Source organism: Chlamydotis macqueenii, chromosome 8 (genome assembly GCF_036417535.1).
Source record: "Chlamydotis macqueenii isolate bChlMac1 chromosome 8, bChlMac1.mat, whole genome shotgun sequence".
Lineage (NCBI taxonomy): Eukaryota > Metazoa > Chordata > Aves > Otidiformes > Otididae > Chlamydotis > Chlamydotis macqueenii.
In genome coordinates, this window is record NC_141563.1 from 22548499 (window position 1) to 22568882 (window position 20384).

Here is a 20384-nt window from a genome sequence, read left to right on the forward strand (position 1 = left end):
TCTGGGGGTGTTTGGGACTTACCATTGTATTAAAGATATGCTAGGCTAGCTTCTAACAAATGTGTATTATAAGATCTCTAGGGTCCCACTCCCTATGCGGCTACGGTTCTGCGATTAATAAAAAAAAATTATCTCATTAATCTCCCTCATCTCTATTACCTCGATTCCCAGATCGAGATGGAAAGGGTAGGGGATTTCTTAGCAGCAAATTGGTGTCAGTGGCAGTTTCCTTATTTTAAAGTTATAATCTGTAATTACTATTGATTCTTAACACTTCTATATTCTATGATTCATTTTACTCCCAATATCTGCAACAGTATTTTGGCTGGAATACTGAAGGCTACTAACGCCAAGGCCAGGTTCATCCCCGCGTCGCTGGCGGGACTCCGCTGAGGAGCGTGCGAAGGCTTTTCAAGAGGGCGAGTCGCTGCTCCCCAGGGGCCGGGCTGCAGGGGAACTGTCTAAAAACCTGCCAGGAAACGAGAACTGTCACACGCACGGCCTGGGCCCAGCGGGGGAAATACATTTGCTGCCTAGAGATTTGTTTCTCTGGGGAAAAAAAAAATAACATCAAGGGAAAAGAAGTATTTAAAATATGCTGTGAATCTTTTGGTCTTTGGCGAGAAATGCGAGGCATACGACTAACGGAGAAGGAGATGCCCGAGGTGCGGGGAGAAAGATGCCGAGCACGGCTGAGGGCACCGATGGGGACCCCGTCCGCGAGCAGGACGTGCCCTGGCAACCCCAGGTGCCCGGGCCGCCTCCAGCAGGCACAGGCGGTGCTCCCGCCCTGCTCCGCCCTGTAGCGACCGGCGGCGGAGCCCCCTCCCCGCTCCCTGGGGCGCTCCGGCCGCCCTGAGGAACGGCCCCAGCCTCTCTTCGCGGAGCGCCGGGCGGGGCGGGGCGGGCGGCGCCCCCCGCGCGGGCGGCGGTGCGGGCATGCGCACTGCGGGGCGCCCTCTCACCCCGCTCAGCTATGCCAAGTATGTGCGCGGCGGAGCCGGGGCCGGGCGCGCGGGGCCACGCCGCCATGGGGCAGCGCGGCCCAGGGCTGCCGCCGCCGCCGGGCCAGGGGTTCGCGGGCAGCCGCGGGCCGGGGGGCAGCGCCCGCTGAAGGCGGCGGGGAGGAGGCAGCACCCAGGCATGGCCGACCCGCTCCGCAGGACGCTCTCCAAGCTGCGCGGCAGGAGGTCCCAGCGAGGGGCGGCGGGCGCCGGGCACCGCCACGGCGGGGTCTGCGCCCCGCAGGGTAAGTGCCTGCGGGCCGGGGCTTGGCCGCGGGGATCCGGCCGCGGGGCTTCGGCTGCCCGCCCGCCTCTTCACCTGCCGGGCTTGGGCGGGCGGGCGGTTCCCCGCGGGGGGCCACGGGGCCCGCGGGCCGTGCCCGCTCCCCGCGGGGCCGCGTTCTGTGCACCCCTCTCTGTCGAAGCGGCTTTCGCGTCCTAAACCCGCGGTTCCGCCTCCCGGCGTTAACTTTTAAAATTCCTCTGAAAAGTAGCGAAGGGAGCCCGCGTTAGAAAGCAGTTAGGTGTTCGTGTCCGGGAGCGACCCGAGCTCTCTCTGCCGAGCCCCGGGGCTGGCCGGTGCCGTTCGTACTTCACGTCCATCTTTCGCCGTCCGGGCCCGGCTGCTGCCGGTGAGTCCGGCAGCGGCGGGGCTGCGCTGGCCCCGGCCGGCCCGCGGCCCCGGGAAAGGGCTCCGTCCCGCGCCGTTCCTTACGGGGTCTTTTAAGCCCACCGTCCGTGTTTGAAAGCCAACTTTATGTTCTTTGCTCAGCGCTAGCTTGTGTAAACCGTAAGTAAACAAAACCAGAGCCCTAGCCCGATAGGTTTTCGATGGAGCCGCCAGTATGCGGTGAAACTAAATAAGCGCTTTACTCGTATTTGGGAAGGTTGTTGTCTCTTTTCCAGATCTTGTGTAACCTTCAAATTCGTTGTGAGCAGAGATCAAGGCAGTTCAGCAAATCTAAATTTAGGTCTTGAATCAGTCCTCAACGGTAACATCCTCACATCCATAATTACCCTTCTCAGCAGTAAAAATCCCTCATTAAAGTAAGAGGTTCTTGAATTCAGACCACTGCTTTGTGTGAGTCCTCGCACATTTTCTTATCATATGACTGTCTGTCATTCTTTGGCTTTTGTTTGCTGCTTGGTTTTGTTTTTTTTTTTTTTTAATAGTGCACTTGAAAGCTTACAAGTAAATTTTTAGTCTTGCTGTTGTTGCATTTCCATACAGAATTCTTACATTTCTTAGTTTTACTGGAAAACTTAATGGGGAAAAAAAAAAGTGTTTAAATAGCTACTATTACAGCTGGAAGAACCATGAATTGTTTTGATCCATATATGGAGAGGCTGGAAAAAGCTGTTCCTCTCTTCATTACTATTTGAAAAGCAGTGCACAATATCATATTGAAATATTTTATATGCCTACTTAATAGGGAGAGTATCTGTTTTGGCCTCAGTTGAGCTGAAACACTGAGGCTCTGATTTTTGAGCTTACATGTGTTATAGCCATAACATTTTAAATGTAAATAGTGATTTTTAAAGTTTTTTTTTTTTTTTTCTTAGATAAGAGTGGAAGGTAAAGGAGCTGCCTGACATTTTTTTTTTTTCTTAATTTAACACCATATTGAAGCCTTTTGAGAAAGAACCATTGTCTTGCTTTGTATTTGTGTGGACACCTAATCTGTTGAGGTTTAACATATATTTAAAAAATACATTAAATGTGTTAGAATACTAATTGAGAGCAGACAGCATTCCTTAGAATGAACCTTTGCTCTAGAACCAAAAGTCTGTGCCTGATTGGTGTACCTCTTTGTATTTATTTAAAATTGGCTCGTTACTGTAACAGCTGATGATGTTGAAAACTTGCACTGATACAGAACCACTGGTTGTGCAGATACTTGCATGTGAAACAGTTTGTTACTAAAATAAACGCAGCCATAAGGGCTTTCAGGATCAGGGCCAAGTTTGAATAAAGGGGAAGCAGTGCTTGCAAATACTGCTGTCAATTGCAGAAACTGCAGCTGGAAGATGTGTGTGGAAGTGTATCGTTTGGATGAGATTCAGGGGACGTTTACGATCAATGACCTCTGGCAGCGCGTCGGCTAATTCAGAGATGGAGCAGGGGCAGTTTTGAATACGTGTGGTAGGTGGCGTGTCTCTGCAAGCAGCGGGGTTGTTGGAGTGCGCTGGAGGTACTTGATTAGGAATGTTTCTGCGGTAAGCTTTTGCAGATGGTTTGTTATTGAGATACCCGAATGGGTGTTGAAGACAAAGTTGGGTTTGCTGTGGGCATCTGCTGATGCTGAGACCGAGGGGCAGCCTGAGGTTGATGCCAGATGTGTCACTGGGTGCATATTTGCGCACACTCTACACTTACGAGCCCGCTGTTTTGGGAATTGTAGGCTGTCTTAACCAGTATGGAAGGGCCTGCATTTCTACAGTGAAGCAGGAAGCAGCAGATATTTTTGTTTGTGGAAATACAGCTCTCGGATGCTCCATCTATTTCTGTCACCGGAGCAGGGACGGCTCCTTGGGCTCGCTGTGCAGAAGTGGAGGGCTTTGAGGTCGCTGTCACCGGCAGGAGGATGCCCGCCCAAGAAGTCTCCGATACAAACGGACTTCTTGGAAATGTAGGCGTAGCCCTGTGCCCACTGCAGATTAGTTCCCTGTCCTTTTGGTTAGTTCTTACTTGAAATAGTAGTGAAATTGTGTGAAGGGGAACCTTTACAATGGCACACTTACATTTCCAGGCTCTGGGTGGGGGAAGGGATACGGTTGATGCCAAATCACAGAAACTTTGCCAGAGATCTGCATCCTCAGCCCTGCTTTCATGTTTTCCTCAGATTCTGTTAATTGACTGACTTGGACCCCAGTGTAGCAAAGGATTTCAGTGGAGGTGTGCACAGTCTTCAAAGTGAGCACAGTTAATTTTGTTAATTCTTTGAACCAAGTTAATTCTTCAAATCACAGTGTTCATACTACAGTTTAACTAAACAAGCAAACCTCATTTTAAAAAAAATCGCTGTACGATGAATCTTTCATCAAATGAAATGGTAGGGTGTTTCAGATCTTATCAAGGATCTCTTCTGTCGTTAATGTACAAAGCTAAAAAGAGGGACGAAGGGAAGCTGTTCCAAATGACAGTCTTTTTCCTGTCTCCCTGTTGACAGCAAACTTATCTGGATTTACAGAGCTGCTCCTTGAGTCCTCCAGAGAGGTGTGTGTATTTTAACATCTGTTATTGGCATGTAAGTAATTTTTTGCTGAGAATAATGTTCCAGCGGTATCAAATAGCTGCTCCCACCTGGAATTTCCAGTTGTAGAGGGCTTCACATGAAAACAAATTGTCTGTTTTAACCCTCTCTGGATTACTCTCTTCCACAGAGGTGGCTGAGGGTTATCTGACCTCTGTTCCCTGTTTTTAATTTGGGTGCGTTTGCAGCTTTCTTTCCAGCAAAGGGGCTGGTGCTTGCTCAGGGGTGAGGTACTCACTCCTTGCGTGGTCGCACCTCGCTGGATGGGATGTGCTGCTGCGGTGCCCTTCAGCCTGCTGAGGTTATGGCTCTGCTGCTGAGGGGCTGCTTGGACGTGCTGTGACACGGGGCTCAAGTGCAAGTGGCTTTTTCAATGCATAATTAAATATCTGGCTGTTGCTTTAAAGAAATTTTGTCAAGTTTTGGGAGCAGTCAGTGGAATTTGATTAGATGTTTCATGAAAATTTTGTTGTGTGATGAGATATTTAAAACCTTTTCTACATTTCTTCTTCCTCCGTCCTTCCTTTCATGATGGTGTGTTTTGTTTTATTCCACACAAATCAGAGGGCACTTCTGTCTTAATTATATGATGAAGCTGGTACAGACAGTTCTTTCTGGAGTTTTTTTGTCCAAGACATACCCTCACCTTTATTTTGTATCTAAATCTAGAAGTGAATCTATGTGGGTTTTTTGTAGCCATTTAAGTTATACATTATACCGAAACCAAGGGCTATTTCTTCACTGGCGTAAGGAAACTGTGGAAATACCACATAGCAACTTTCCAGACCAGTTGTACCTGAAGCTAGCTGAACAAAAAGCAGCCATTTCTGTCGTAAGTATGTGTGACCTTTCAGCAGGGCTATCTCACAGCCATTTATCTAAATTACATGGTGTTAAAAATACAGCCAAGCAAGCCTGACTCTTTATTAATTATGTGCACATTCTGCTTTGACAGTCTGAAATCTAATTTTATGACCACATCAACTTACCTTTTGTCCTTTCAGGTGAGGTCTAATGCATATGTCGTATGACAGCATATGTGTTCATCTGTCAAAAGCAAAACAATATTCTAAACATTTGTCTTTCCCTCTCTTTTTGCCTTTCTTCCTGGGAACAGATTTAATAGAAAATGTTTACATAGCCTCGAGAAGCAGGAAGGAGCCCAAGTCCCTCCAGGCCGGCGAGGTACCCGAGCACAGGCCGCAGGTGAACAGCATTACTGTCTCTAAGAAACGCAGCTGGCTGCAGCAGAGCACGCACCGACCTCCTCCTCCTCCAGAAGAAAATGCCTGTAAGGAAACACACAGGGCTGTTATCTCGGTACCCAAATCTCCCATCCTGCTTCCTGAACCTGCGGTGCCGTGGGCTCCTTCCACATCACCGGTGGGGCGGGAGCACCCGGTGCGAAGCTGTGCTCCAATCAGTGCCCTGCCAAGCACCGCAAACCCTGCTGCGCTGAGGAGCGCTGCTTTGGATTTCGGAGAGGATAATGATGCAGATGATGAAGGAGAAATATGGTACAACCCCATCCCTGAAGATGATGAGCCAGACTTGCCCAGAGTCCACCCTTCTGCTGTGAATAGCCCTGTTGCTGTGGGCTCCCCAGCAGTTTGGTACAAAACCCCGCCTGGGGGTGACACAGGGACAGCCATGGGTCCCCACGAGGGCCCTCCACACTTTGTGGAGAGCACAGGGGACAGTCGGACGGCTCAGCCCAGTGAAGTGAGTCAGGCTGCTGCCCATCCCAAGGAGCACGTGCAGCAGCACCGGCAGAGGTTTGCCTGCAAGGCTCCCGGTGCGCCGGCAGTGGAGGACAATCCTGCTTGTAAGCGCCCTTCACCAGGTAAGAGAGTTCAGGGACAGAAGTGTTATGTCCTCTGTTTTCTTCTAGAGGAAGAATAAACCCTTCTTATGTCTCTTTTCTTTCTCCTCCTTTTATCTTTATCAAGCAAACTGCCAGTGCAAGTGCATGTCAAATTAATAAAAAAAATAATTCAAATTGAGACTGATACCTACTAAATGTAGAGCTGCACAGTGGTTTCTCAGTCAGTCTGTTCATGGCATGTGCAGGTGTGGTTGTCCTCTGCATTCTTTGGCCCCTACCCTGGGGGCAGGGGCAAGCTTGCCAAAACCTGGTGATGTGAGGATATGCTGGGTTTCCTTTCTCTTAGCTAGCCCTGGCCTTGGATTCCAGCCTCAAAGCTACTTAATGTCTGCAGAAGTTTCTTTAACTTGCTGTCTGGGACTTTTTAATAAAGACTTTTTGGAAGACCATATAAACGCTATTCATCACATTGCTTTCTGTAATTAGTGTCTTGTTGACTGTCTCCGGCTAATCTAATGGACTGGAGAGGAGTGGTTTTCACTTTCAGAAGCCAGCCTCTTTGTTCCTTGTTATCTCTGGCAGAGTGGTTGATAGTTGCATTTTCATAATTCCATTAGTGTGTGAATTCAGCATCTTAATTGAAGATTTTTCCCAGTCTGTTGAAAAAAAAAAAAACCCAAACAAAAATAAAACCACACTAAACAAAAGGAAGCAGAAAAAAACTCCAACCCTTTCCAAAAAGATATTATTTTTAATTACTAAGGTGTCTTATATTCTTGACCTTAACTCTAGTATCCTGTTGAGGATTAGAAGCTTAGCATGAAGTGCAGGAGACACGGAATTCCAAGTTCTGCTCTTTGCAAAGAAAGTGTGAACCTTATCCAGTGACATTTCAGAGCCTGTATTTCTGCCTGGCTGAGTAGAGGGGACCCTGAAACCCCTGCGTCAGAGCTGGGGTGTGCATTGCCCTCCAGAGAAGCCCTGCATGCCGCCTCACCAACCCGGCGAGCTTCTGGCCCTGTGACCCTGTGTGCTGGGAGCTGCTGTGCCTGGATTCCCAGTGCAGAGATTACTTCTGGGAACAGGGCTTGTTTTTAAAGGCACCAAAGCAACCGCTGTAAACAGCAGAAGAAAAAATACTTGGTCTTCTCTTCTGGGAGCTCATATTTTGTTCTTTATGTGGAAATGTTGCAGATACAAGCATATTTTTAGTTGCAAAGTGTGTTAAAGTTATTGGGATTTATTTAGAAATAGCCTACTTCATAGCTGCGTTAAATACTTAGACCAGTTATATTTGCTTGCGAGAATGACGAAATACCGTGTTCTTAGGTAGATTTTTGTCATTGCTGGAGCTCTAGGTGCTTTGTAGAGGTCAGTAAGCATGGTTACTTAGGAAAGGCATGTGTGTGTCCTGCAAACTGTTTGACTCCCCTTTAGGCAGTTAATCCCTCAATATAGATCACTATTTCTTTTCTTGTTTTTAAATCCCTTTCTGTAGGGAAAAAAAAAAGTCTAAATTGTTTTCATACTGGAGAAACACTTATTTCTGAAAGCAAAACTGTGCATTTAAAGTGTCTCCTGAAACCAGGAGAAAAGCGTTATAAATTTCTCCTGATTATTTTGTTATGCATTGAGTTAATTAAAGTGCTTTAAATGCAACTCTCCTTTTGCATGTATTGAATAGTGACCACATTGACTAGATTAATTGATGATGAAGTGGATCCCTGCTGCTTGGTAATTGGCTTTATTATGGAGAAGTGGCTTAGTTTTTCTTTTTAATCCGGTTAAGGTGTCTACAGTTATTTTCAGTCAAATTTAAAATGACAGCTCATCCATACAGAATTACTGCATAAAGGGCAACATGGCCAATTTAACTTTATTTGTGTTAGGACCTTGTTTGAATTACATAACTGCTATGAAATGGATGACTATATTCTTAGCGAGCTTGGTACCTTAGCAGTAAATCCTGACAAATAAACAATTACTACTTTGGGGAAAAGTCTACTTGCCTTTCTTACTGATATGATTTTATGTATGTCAATGTCAGTTAGCATTAGAGTCCGAAGTACTGAAAGCATAGACAGAAGAAAGTGGAGCACTATAAAAGCCAACAAAATATATAGTTGTTCATTTGCTGTTTTCTTCTTTGGATAATGGAATCAGTTTTAACTTTAAGACTTTCAATGTTGCTACCTTATTTGGATTTCCAGCTTTGTAGAAAGAAAGTGGTCATGGATTTTTTTTTTTGTTTTTCTTTTTGTTATTTTTTCAAGAGAGTCTTTATTAGACAGAAGATTAAGAAAAAATAAATTCAATTATTGGGAGTCTTCCCAATAGATATTTCCCATAAATATTATCAATAAAGTGGATCATACTTGTAGATATGCTAATTTGTCCCATAGTCTTAATTTACACTGTTAGTTCCTGGTGTTAATCTGGTAACTTTCTGCAGTAAATGCCATTTGCATTTGTCAGGTAATTCCTTAATGAATAATTCTAGCCATACTAGCCTTTAAAGTGAAACTGATTTATAATAAGGCGCCTCTGTAGCAGAGCTTGGGACAATAATTCGTTTATTTTGTTTATACCAAGTACACAAAAGGTAAGAATAAGAAGATAACTTGGTTCCGAGTTAATGTAGAAACATAGTGCTAGCATGTGCTCTTAGGTCTGTGGGAGAAGAATTTAAGTGGAAAGGACCCTGGAGGCTGTTTTTAATTTGATGTCTTGAACAGGCAAAATGGTTGTGACTGGAAAATAGGAATATTTTTTGATATAAATACAATACGAAAAATGTTCTTTACCACTGTTTAGGATTTAAGTCTTAACCGTATTTTTATAGAAGTGTGTATCACTTGCAAAATCTTGAAGAAAAACACCCCTTTGAAATGTTGGCTCCTGCAATAGATTTATATTGTGGAGCTCTGAATAGTGCCTTCTGAAGAATTTGTAATATTTCTGCTTTTGGGGAGGATTATTGTTGGGATTAGTGTCTTCCTAATCATCTCACATGCGTCTGTATCTGAGACATCCTGGTAGGACTTCCACACTGTAGGTTGCCAGGATCTGGATTGGGCTTTTGCTACTGTAAATGTGTGTGTGCTAGCTCTCTGGATAGAAAATCCTGATAGGAATTGCCGAAAACAGATTTCTTTTCACCTTTGTAGGAAGTGAAGGCTGATACCATATTCCCACTTAACCCCAATACATGCCAACTGGAGGCTGGCTTAAACCACATTAAAACTGCTGTGCTCTTTCTCCACTTAGACCGTGAGGGCTATCCTGGTTTCCTGGTACCTCTTCTGGGGCCAATGCAGGCAAATATTTTGCATGCTTAAATATTGCAAGTAAGCTTCCAGCACTACACATAGAGTATACTGGGCAGCAAATCTTATCTAGCAGTTTCCTTCCAGGTGTTGCAAATACTATTTGCTTAATTTTTACTTTTTTTTTTTTTTTTAAACCAGGTGGAAGCTTCTTTGTGATTGAGCTGTTTTCCAAGTGCAAGGAGCTTTGGTTTTATAAGGCAGAAAAGCATTCATGTGAAATATTTGCGTAATGTTTGAGATACCTAAATGATTTGGTGTTTGGTAGAAAGGTCCCTCTGCCCCCTCTTTCTCCTGCAGAGCTGAAGCCAGTTGGTTGGTGGGCATTTGGGGAGTTTGTGCTCATGCTTTTGAAGGTCAAGGGCTTATTCGTGCATGTGTTGTTGATCCATGGACTGACAGTGCCGTAAAGACCTGCTGGTGAGAGGGACAAAAGGATGTAGCAGCTGTGGAGTGGAAGCAGTTAATTTAAAATAACTATTGCCTTTTTAGTTTCTGATCTGTGCTGAGTAACCGTTTACATCCCCTGACTCAGGAAGTAGGGGCAAAGCTGCTTTTCGTGCCGTGAAAGACACGGTGAGGGGAGGAAACCTCCATGAGAGTAACTCAGTCGGACAGCGCTTGGCATCCACCATGGTGCTGCTGTTTGCATCTTGGTGTGACGCCAGCATCTGAATAGAGCCAACTGAGGCTTGTCTGCATTGCAGAATTGTTAATGTTTAAAATACCAGCAACAAACACATTCTTCTTTGTAGACACGGAACTCTGAAGCCCAGTCGGAGGCCTAAGTGCTGTTACACATTCTTGTTCCACCCTCTCATGAGGTAGTGCTGTCGAGGATGCTCTGAGGATCGCTGCCGTGATGAAGAGCAGGCAGTGGTCAGCCCCTTCACCTCTCGGCATGCGTGAGCCTCGGGAGGTTACTCTGCAGTCACTTCCCATTTTGATTAATGGGCTATCTGAAGCAGTTTATTTTATATCTTTTGCTTCTGTAAAAGTGATCTCTGGGTTGATTGTTGTGTCATAGCTTAATTAGTGTCAGTGTGCATAGTGTTTGAAGAAAACAAACTACTGTTACAGTGTTCTTAGAGACTTTTCTTTTCCCTTTTAATAATTTCTCCATTCTTTGACTCTGAAGCATTATGTGGGATGGAACTCAGAGGCTACATTGGCCAAAATACTAATTTTAGGGGTTAAAAAGCGTTTGTTTGGTTTTTTTTTAATAGGTTCCATTTATTTAAATAATTAAGATGTTACATATAAAAAATTCAATTATGTTCCAATTTTAAAAGTTATTTTTAGGGGTTTTTTAAGGATTTATTTTCCCAGTTGCTGATGTAGATAGAGGTGATATTTTCCTTGTATCTTAATTGAAGTTACTTGAATTTGATATAGCATGAATTCTTCTCTTAATGGCATTTATGGTTCTACTCTGAAGTTTTCTATGAGAACAGGTCTGGAACTATCTGAAGATGAAAAGATGTAATGGGCCTGCGCCTCAGTAAGTTCATAGCCTCTGATATCAGTAGAGCTCTGCTGTTTCTGTCAGTTGAGGATCCAGATCCATATTTCTTCTGGCATCTAGCACAAAAACACAATAGCCCTTTTTCCCTCACCCATTGTTTGCTATGAGAACAAATTAGAGATATTTGGGCTTTTCTGTTTTGATTTGCCACTTTTTCATTTTTAATACGTTTTCTCAATAATTCATTGGGTTGATTTAAAAATAATGAAAAGAATGAAAGATCTAGGCAGGAGGGAGGCTTTGCTTTTGAAAGTTATAAACCCTCAGTGTAGGCTGTACTTTTTTTCCTCTTTTTGAAATGAAGTGGCTTAGAGCTTCAACACTAATGCCGTTATTTTAGAGAGATGCTTTCAGTGTTAAACGTAGTGTACTTATGAAGTGTGTCTGGAGAATGGTAGGGAAAATTAAATTACATACCAGCTTTAGTTTGGTCGGATCTCAGCATTTCCATTAGCGACGAGAGTGGCTGTTTGATACTTCAATAGCTTGCTATAAGGAACTGATAGTTTTCTGACTTACCCATTCACCTCAACTCACTGTCCTAAAAATAAGTTTTCTGAGGAACTTAAAAATAATTCAGAAACCCCTTGAGCAATAAGGAATGATACACGTAGAATAGGGTGATCAAATATGCCTGTAAAATAGCGTGCGTTGCCGGCAGTCGGTGTGACAGTGATGTATGTGCACGAGCACATGTAAACAGGGCTAAGCAGGGTCAGACAAGCATTTTTTCTGTGCTAAATCATTGCATATGTCTGGCAGGGGCTGTGTTGTAAGTCCTTAGGATAGAGTTTGAGTCCTCTCACTTTGGGGCAGCATTGTGTCCTCTGCTCGACCAAGGGGACGATAGTGATTGCCCGCCTGGGTGGGGTGGGAGAGGGGGGTCTGGGTTCCTGAAGCGCTGTATTCCTGTGGGCTGTTCGTGTCTCCCCAGTTGTGTCTCTTTGGTCACAAAAAGCTTTTATTGTTTCACACAGCCATGACCGCGCACCCCTTGCCACCCTGGTAGTCATTTATGCAACAGGTGCCTCTTGTGTTTAGTCTCCTCCTACCATCCTTCCGTAAGGGTATTTTTAAAGTTTAGCTGCCGAGGTGGGATGTGTGGTGGTAGAGCGAGTGAGGACAGGGACAGCGAGGAGCCTGTTTGCAGCACAGCCTTATAATGTGGTAAAAGGAACGAGACACAGCTCAGTTCCTCTGGCACCTTTGTGAGAAAGCTGTATCGCATGGGTAGGCTGGGAGGTGAAGTGTTACCGGACTGTGCTGCACCTCCTTTTGCAGCTTGTTCAGAGCTGTGTCATGTACAGTCTTTAAAACTGCGTGCATACCTCAGCACATTGCTGGCTTTAGTGGAACAACATGTGGCTCAGTGCTGATGGGAATACCATCCTGCATAATACTCCACTGTTAAGTTTCTTCCAGCCACATATTTCATTTTAACTATTTGGTGTTGAATGCAGCAGAGGTTGGACACATAAAAGTCAGGGTGTTAGATTGACTCTTCAGTTTTAATGAGCTGGGAGGAAATTTAATTCGCTGGCCTGCTTTTCGAAGCCTGTGCCAGAGACTTTTGACAGAAAGGGAGGATTAATGTTAGTGGGCTGAAGTATGGCACTGATTGCTGCAGAGTGCTCCCAGCCAGCCCACCAGTGGGACCGTGCTGTGATGTGCAGTACAAGGGAAGGCTTTGTCCACTTTTATCAAACACCACATTTCTAACTAGCTGCTTGCCAGAAAAGCACAGCAGGCGTGCTAGAAATAGCCCTTCCCCTGCAAGGGAACTGCTTCCATGAGATGCAGGGTTAAGTGAATTTTCCTCTGTTGCTCTGTAAAACAGATTCTATGTGTTATTCTTCATAACTGAAGCTTTATTTTCTAAAGATACTCTTTTAAGCAACTATCTGCAAAAGTTATTAAAGCTAGACTTCTGTTGGGATTAGAACTAGTCTTTGTAGGGGTTTTTGTGGGAGGGGGAGACCAAAACCACAACAAATCACTTTGGTCAAAGACCGGATTGCCTGATTTAACTGTTTAAGCTAACTGAAGTGTATAAAAAAAAAATTATAGTTAAATGGTGAAAATTAATTTGGATGAGCAGGGAACTTGTAAAAATCACTAGCTGTTTGGTGATTTGGACTTGAAATGATTAGCTTAGAATTAAAGCAGTAAGCTTTTGAGAAATCTGTAAGAGAAACCTCTGTAAAGTATGATTTGCTGAGTATCTCATGAAAACAATGCTTCTTTCTTTCTTTTCATGTGCTGTAAATGGATTCTTCCTTTCCCTGACTAGGAAGGGGGGATGACAGATGGATACAGGTGTTTGAGTCTCTGTGAGCTGCTGGGGCTAATTGCATCACACAGGGTTAGCGTGCTTAGGGGCTCCGTGGTACCTCAGCCTGTACAGGCAGGGCTACACAGAGTCCTGTTAGAAGCTGCTAAAATTTGCAAAGTAGTGAGTGAATGGGGTGGTTATTGCTACCAAGAGCCACTGTTGGTTTCTCAACGGATGGAAAAGTGCCGAAGTGAAAGTACTCATGTAACTTTACTAGTATCTGTTATTCTGGCCTCGGCTTCCCTCTTGCATGCTTCATTAACTAGTATAAATTTGTTGCTTTTCCTGCAGTCTTTACTGCCTCATGCTGGTGGAAGTGAGAAAAGCTTGAGCTATAACTTGGTGTTTGAATTTCCTTGTGTATTGGAGCATGAGGTGAGCCGCAGGTTCCTGACTGTGTGCAGTACTGGCTTATGTCTGATCATGATCCTTAATTAGTTGCCTTCTGCTAAATTGAGGAAGGTTTTTTTTTCTTTTTTTTTTTTTTCTTCTTCTCCCCTGGTACCTTGAAAGGTGAGTGATTTCTCATGAGGACGTCACTTGGGAACCATATAACTTTAAGCCCTTTCATAGGATGTTTGTCCCAGGACAGATGGAAAGTTGCTGGCAGGAATGAGGCAGTGCGGGATTCAGCTTTTGGAAGGAATATATCCTTGTTGTGTTCCTCTTCCTCCATCCTGTGGCAGAAAGGAGGAGGTGAGAGAAATGGAAGAGAAGGTGTGAGACACTGCCTGCATCTACACAGGAGGGATTTACGGCTCTTTGGGGTTATACAGGGACATGCACAAGAGTACAGTCATGTTCTTTGCTAGAGACGAGTGTCTTTCCTTTAAACCCAAGAGGAGTGGGCAGCTGATGTGTTGGCTACGTAGCTAACTGTTTCGAAGACAAGGGTGCATTTGCCATAGTCTAGTGTTCACCCACTTAAGACTGATTTAATTGCACCTGTACCCCAGGAATGCAGCCATGTCTGCTTGTATGGGGGATACAGCACAAATGGATTGAGCTGAATGCAGCGAGTGAAAGAGCTCATTTGTTTATATGTAGCTTTTGGCCCTTTCATCTCCATAAAGCAGAACAAATCTGGCTTTTGACTATGAATTGCCAAATTAGGCTGAACAAGTCAGCAGAGCACAGCTTTCTGAATGCTTGTGAACATCTGCCTGATGAATGAATGATAATTGTCTGAATGAATTGCCTTTATCAAGTTATGACAAATCAACATGTTTTCCCCTAGCTCAAGATTTATTTTTTCATTGCTGCAAACTGCAGTTACTGAGTGGTTTGAAAATGATTATTCCTTCTGTTTTCTTCTAAAGGGTCTGGAGTTGTACTTGCACACAAGGCTGATATACCCTCAACAGAGGTTTCTCCTCCAAGTCCCAGTCCTCTGAAAAAAAGTGGATCAATCAACTGGCCTTTCCCTGATAGAATTAAATCTCCCAGGACTGTGAGGAAGCTTTCAATGAAAATGAAAAAGCTGCCAGAGTTGAGCAGGAAACTGAGTGTCAAGGGAACTTCAAGCCATACTAATTCAGACAACCCTCCTTCCCTGCTCAAAGGTAGCTGCCGGGATACAAGCCATACAGTGTCTTTGCCATCTTCTGGAAACTCAGCCACCACTGCCAGAAGGAATGTGATAAGTCGTTACCATCTCGACAGCAGTGTGTCATCACAACACACCTACAAAAAGAAAAGCTCCAGGAGCTCCAAATCCTTTAACAAAGGTGGTTATCTCAGTGATGGTGACTCTCCTGAACTTGTAACAAAATCAGGTAAACATGGGCAGGAAACCAAGTGTGGGAAAGGAAAGGAGAACCTTCCGAGTAACAGTGGTAAAACTGAAATAGACATCGATGCTTTCAGACACTATAACTTTTCTGATCAACCCAAGTGCTCTCAGTACATCTCTGGACTCATGAGCATTCACTTTTATGGTGCTGAAGACTTAAAACCACCAAGAATAGATTCAAAAGATGTCTTTTGTGCAATACAGGTTGACTCAGTAAACAAAGCAAGAACAGCCCTGCTTACGTGTAGGACGACGTTTCTGGATATGGACCACACATTCAACATAGAAATTGAAAACGCTCAGCACTTAAAGCTGGTGGTGTTCAGCTGGGAACCCACCCCGCGGAAAAATCGGGTGTGTTGTCACGGAACTGTGGCTCTTCCCACTCTCTTCCGAGTGACAAAGACACACCAGCTGGCTGTCAAATTGGAACCCAGGGGGCTTATTTATGTCAAGCTGTCACTCATGGAGCAGTGGGAGAACTCTCTTGATGGTTTCGATGCGGATCGGGAGCCCGTGATGTTCGGGTTAGATGTTCGAAAAGTTGTAGAGAAGGAAAACGCAGGCTTGATGGTGCCACTTCTGATGCAGAAATGCATTCTGGAGATTGAAAAGAGAGGCTGTCAGGTACTGTGCGTATTTCAGTCTGTTTTGTTAATATTTCTGTGTGGGGATAGCTGTTGCTGGAGAGCATGAGCGGTCAGGGGAAAAGGGAAATTAAAAACACCTTTACATGTCACTTTTTTTGCTTTGCTGCTGTTTGGTGAAGATTGTAGTGTGGGAAGAGTAACAGGACTGTGTGAAATCAATGCTTCCAACTCGGCCTTTGTGAAGGAGAGGTACGCTTGCTCACAGTTGTGTTTTAGGACTAGGGACAGTGAAATGAACTTGCAGCTCCTAGCATGTAGTCACCCTCAAAAAGCAAAGCTGAGATGGGGACTTGAAAATGCCTGGTTCCTGAGGCAGAGATCACTCCTTAAGGACATACTGTATCTACCTGCAAAAATAAGAGTATGATGTTCCCTCTTACCCAAAACCAAGGCATCGTGTGCAGTGACACAAAGTGATTGAGGACAAGTCTTTTGTCAAAACTTTACTCACACGTGTGCAGTCTCAAGCAAACATGCCAAAGGCTTGTCTCTGCCATCACTTTGTGCACAGCGTTAAGATGAGGAGGAGACACTGAGGGGCTGAATTGTTTCCCCACACCGCTGTGCTTTGCCTTTCAATTTGTTTTCAAAATTAAGACAGGAGGTGAATGCTGTAAAGCAGCAGTGCCTGATGTCTTCTCTTCATCCTGATACAGTTGGTTGATGTAACCTAGTGGACAAAAATATGTATGAGAAAAGAGCAGGGAAACGAATCCCCCGTTACAGATGCTAGACAAGAAGTCTGTTAGAAAGAAAGATGCACAGTCCTAAGGTCGAATGTTCCCCTTGGCAATTAATTTGAAACTGGTGGGAGGACTCTTGCATGCTGTTCCACAGCATGTGTGAACCCTTGGTTTCTTTTATACCTGTTCTTGCTCAGGTGAAATTGAGAAGTAGTCACACCTACTACTGTTACTATTTTAAATTGCTGACAAGTTTGATGTAGTTCCAGGTGTTATGAGATCAACGCTGCTATTTATAACCTAGGTCATAAAATACAGACAGAAGTGGTATTTCTGTGTAATTGCTGGAAGTCAGTACTGATAACAACTTGCGTGATTCTTATTGTGAAATCTTCTAATATTACGCAAATCAGTGGAAAAGAGAAGTTTTATTCTTTCCAATGTATGTGTCCCATGGTTTCAGCATTTATTTCTGGGCTTGTTAGCACCTAGTCATGCAAATAATATGGGGTAATCAAGGCAACACTGGCAATGAAGCGATTGGGATCTGAATTGTCTGAATGTACCTGGTGCTTTTGAGCATGAAATCTAATTTGTGTATTTGCACAGGGAGAACTAGAAATGCAAAATATACTGTTAACTTCTCGTTTTAACCATGTGCTTGTCCAACACTCTTGACTTTTCTATGGACTGGAGACTACTGGCATGGTATGGCATGTCCACCTGAATTTCAGATGTGGCATTAGACAACTTTAGAGTGAAAAGAAATTGTTTTAGGCAAATACTAGATCATATTCAGACTTGAGAAAGAGGGAGTACAAGTTCCATTGAGTAACATTCCATTTATTTAAATAGGAATTAATATTTGGCCAGACAAATACTCTCGTTTGCAAACCTAGATTTGCATGGTCTAAGTCAGGACAGTCTTAAGTCTGGGGTTTTTTTGGGGGGAGGTGTCTTTTTGTCTACTCAGTGCACCTGTCTATAGAGTACATTAAGATAAAAGTAAAATTAATATAGTTAAGTCTTAGTTCCTTAATATCATAGGAGTGCTTTGTATAAATGATCTTAATGAAAACAAAAAGTAAATAATGATAAAATGCAAAATATGAGTGCATGAAATGACATGATAGAATTAGTAATTCAATCCAGGAGTGTTGTGGGTTTCATTCCTATCACGTTGAGCAGGATAAATAACCTCTGCTTTGCATAAAACTTTCATACAATTTGAAACACTTGCAAGTCAGCATCTTGTCATCTTTCAGATGTAATAATGAAGTACTTATAATTCTCTTGAAACCCTGGTTACTGGTATAAATATAATTTAAGTTTTGTTTACTATCTAGCTTATTCTGATTTCTTTGTTTCTAAGTTTGCATAAAAATAAAGCACTAAATTATTCCAATTTGAAACTCATGTTCTGTCAAGAAAATACTGCTCAGCATGTTCACTGTTACGGAAAATATTAGTATTATTCAATTACTGCTTGACAGTCCCAACTGTGTCTCTTGTGTAATGTTTGATAACATATGTTATCATTTGATGTTAATGGTTTGCACTGTTTGTTTCCTTAACATGCATTTCCAGACAGTTCTTTTTGTTGCACTCCCCGGATGAGACAAAGCACAACATCAATTATTAGTCCCCTGTGCAGGAAAATAACTGATGTGTGGCGGTGTTTTTGCTTCTAGGTGGTAGGTCTGTACCGGTTGTGTGGCTCAGCAGCAGTTAAGAAAGAGCTTCGGGAGGCGTTTGAGAGGGACAGCAAGGCTGTTACACTCTGGGAAAGCCAGTACCCTGATATTAATGTCATAACAGGTAATACATGTCCTTGCCTTTCTTGTAATATAGAATTGTGCCATATTCGTAATGTATCTTTTAAAAGGTGAAATTGTGCTCTGAACTTGCTTTCTGTTCTCATTTAACAGGCTGTTGACTGCTGCTCTGTATTGCTAGAGGGTAGCTGAGAATGAGTGCAGTAGCCTTGGGGATGTGTAAATGGGAAGCAGCAGTGATCTGGGGAGGGCACAGGGCATGGAGGCAGCCGTGTTCGGTAGCTGCTTGCTTTAACAGTTACACAGGGAAGTGAAGTCTGAAAGGAGCTGGGGTCCCCGGAGCAGGTTAAACCTCTGCTGCTGGTTTGCATTGGAATGGATCTTGAAAAACTCTGTTGTGATCAGACACATCCGCTGTGCTGGTTGCTCTACAACGTGTGGTGGTCCAAGTGCCATCTCGGTTCAACCCGAGACTGCAGGATTTTTGAAGCAGATTCACCATCGTCTTGGGCAGGCTATTTAAAGCTGCAGGGAAGTGCCTTCATTTGATGATTTGCTGCTTTTAAAACATAATTAAATAGCAGCTTTCTCCTGCTCACTGGAGTGTCCCTTTACTTACTGTCATGCAGCAAGCTCCTGGCGAAGGTGAGGAGGACTGGGAGTACAGGAACAGGAGGTCTGGGGAGGCCTGGCTGCATCTGCATCAGCTCTTTGCATGAGTGTTTACACAGGACTTGTACTGCACAACAACTTGTACTGCATAACAACTGCAAGTTGTTAGGTATTTTTTTTTGTTTGTTTGCTTAAAAGTGGAACAGTTTTATAACTATTGATATTTGTTATGTAAACCAAAGCTGATCTAATTTTAGGCATCACCAAGTAAACCAATTACTCCAGGAAATTAGGCAGAAGCATTAATTTCCTACATATGCAAGGATGGAAGATGCAACAACAGTAGTCAGGGTGTAAATTTCCTGCGCCAAAGCCCTCTGTAACATCCAACATCCAGCTGTACAGGACAGTTCTGCCCTCTTTGGTGGTTTATTTCATTTCAGTGTATTGGGAATTAATTTTGTTCATTACACTTCGCAATTATACCAAGTATAATATATACCAATCAGAAGGTATTACTCAGTGACATTTACTGGGTTAAATAAACCTTTTGGTTCAGAATGTCCAGATGGTCCAGTTGCCTTACTTGTCGTGGCTGGTTTCACTGTCGGGTTCAGTGTTGCTCCCAAGTACCAGTGTTCCCAGGAGCAGAAACTTGTGTTTGTTTCATTCTGATGGGAGACACCCTTTATAGACAGGAGGTGTATGGTAAAAGTGAATAGTATCAAAGATCTTTTAAACTGGATATTTTTCTTCTCTTTACAAATAAATTAATGAAAAAAAGTGGTGATAATTTCTAAGATCAGATTGTTCCATGAAATTATTGAAATCTTGATTTTTTTTTTTTTTTTTCCCCCCTGATTTTGTAAATCAACTCAGAATGGAGAGGGGGGAAAAAACCCTCTGTTGCTTTCTGCCAAACAGCAGAAAGTGTCTGATACTGACGTGTAAGCAGACAAATGGCAAACTGCTATTTGGTTAATATAACCTTTTGGCTAATAGAAAACTTTGTCTATTTTTGACTTTGGAATAATAAAAATGGCATTGCACTCCTATGCTACAAGTAATTGTTAAAATAAAACAGGATTTGCAGAAACAGTTCAGGAGTGTAGTAAGAAAGGCTATAGGAACTTGATTCTCACCCGTATACAGAAGAACCTGTAACATTGCATAAGCATTTCCGTTTTCCTGAGTACATTGTACAGTCAGAACCAACCAGGACTGGCTGAAGCAGAGGTCTGAACTGCAGGAGACCTTGGTACTCATGCAAAGCTCTGGAAGGGCAGCGGTGCAGTCTCGCTGATCTTTCCATCACAAGTTTTTGATGCAGTGGTTAAATAGAAAAGTGTGCGTCAGTTTTTCAGTATACATTGCTGCAAGCCTAATTGGTGATGGTGAACTTTTGGTGACCGTGCAGGTCCTGCTGGGCTCTTTGTCCTTTTTTCGTTTGTACTACTGAAGGATAATTTTTTGCACCCAGAATTTGTATTGTGTGAAAAGACTCCAGCCTTGGTGTCTGTCTTACAGAAAGATGATTGCATATGCTTTTATATATGTTACATTGCAAGAGTTTATTTACATGCTGCTTTCCTTACAAGGAAAAAAA

General features: G+C 43.5%; 1 protein-coding gene across 2 annotated transcripts in view; it reads left to right on the forward strand.

The window, feature by feature from the left end:
• Window positions 1-1093: 1093 nt before the first annotated feature.
• Window positions 1094-20384, forward strand: part of SYDE2 (synapse defective Rho GTPase homolog 2) — a 28148-nt gene continuing 8857 nt past the window's right edge. For both annotated transcript variants that reach the window (XM_086753983.1, XM_086753984.1), the window contains exons 1-4: window positions 1094-1249; window positions 5376-6101; window positions 14586-15685; window positions 18083-18209. In XM_086753983.1, coding sequence (XP_086610109.1) covers window positions 1144-1249; window positions 5376-6101; window positions 14586-15685; window positions 18083-18209 — 2059 coding nt within the window. In that variant the 5' untranslated portion in view covers window positions 1094-1143. The remainder of the gene's footprint in view (window positions 1250-5375; window positions 6102-14585; window positions 15686-18082; window positions 18210-20384) is intronic.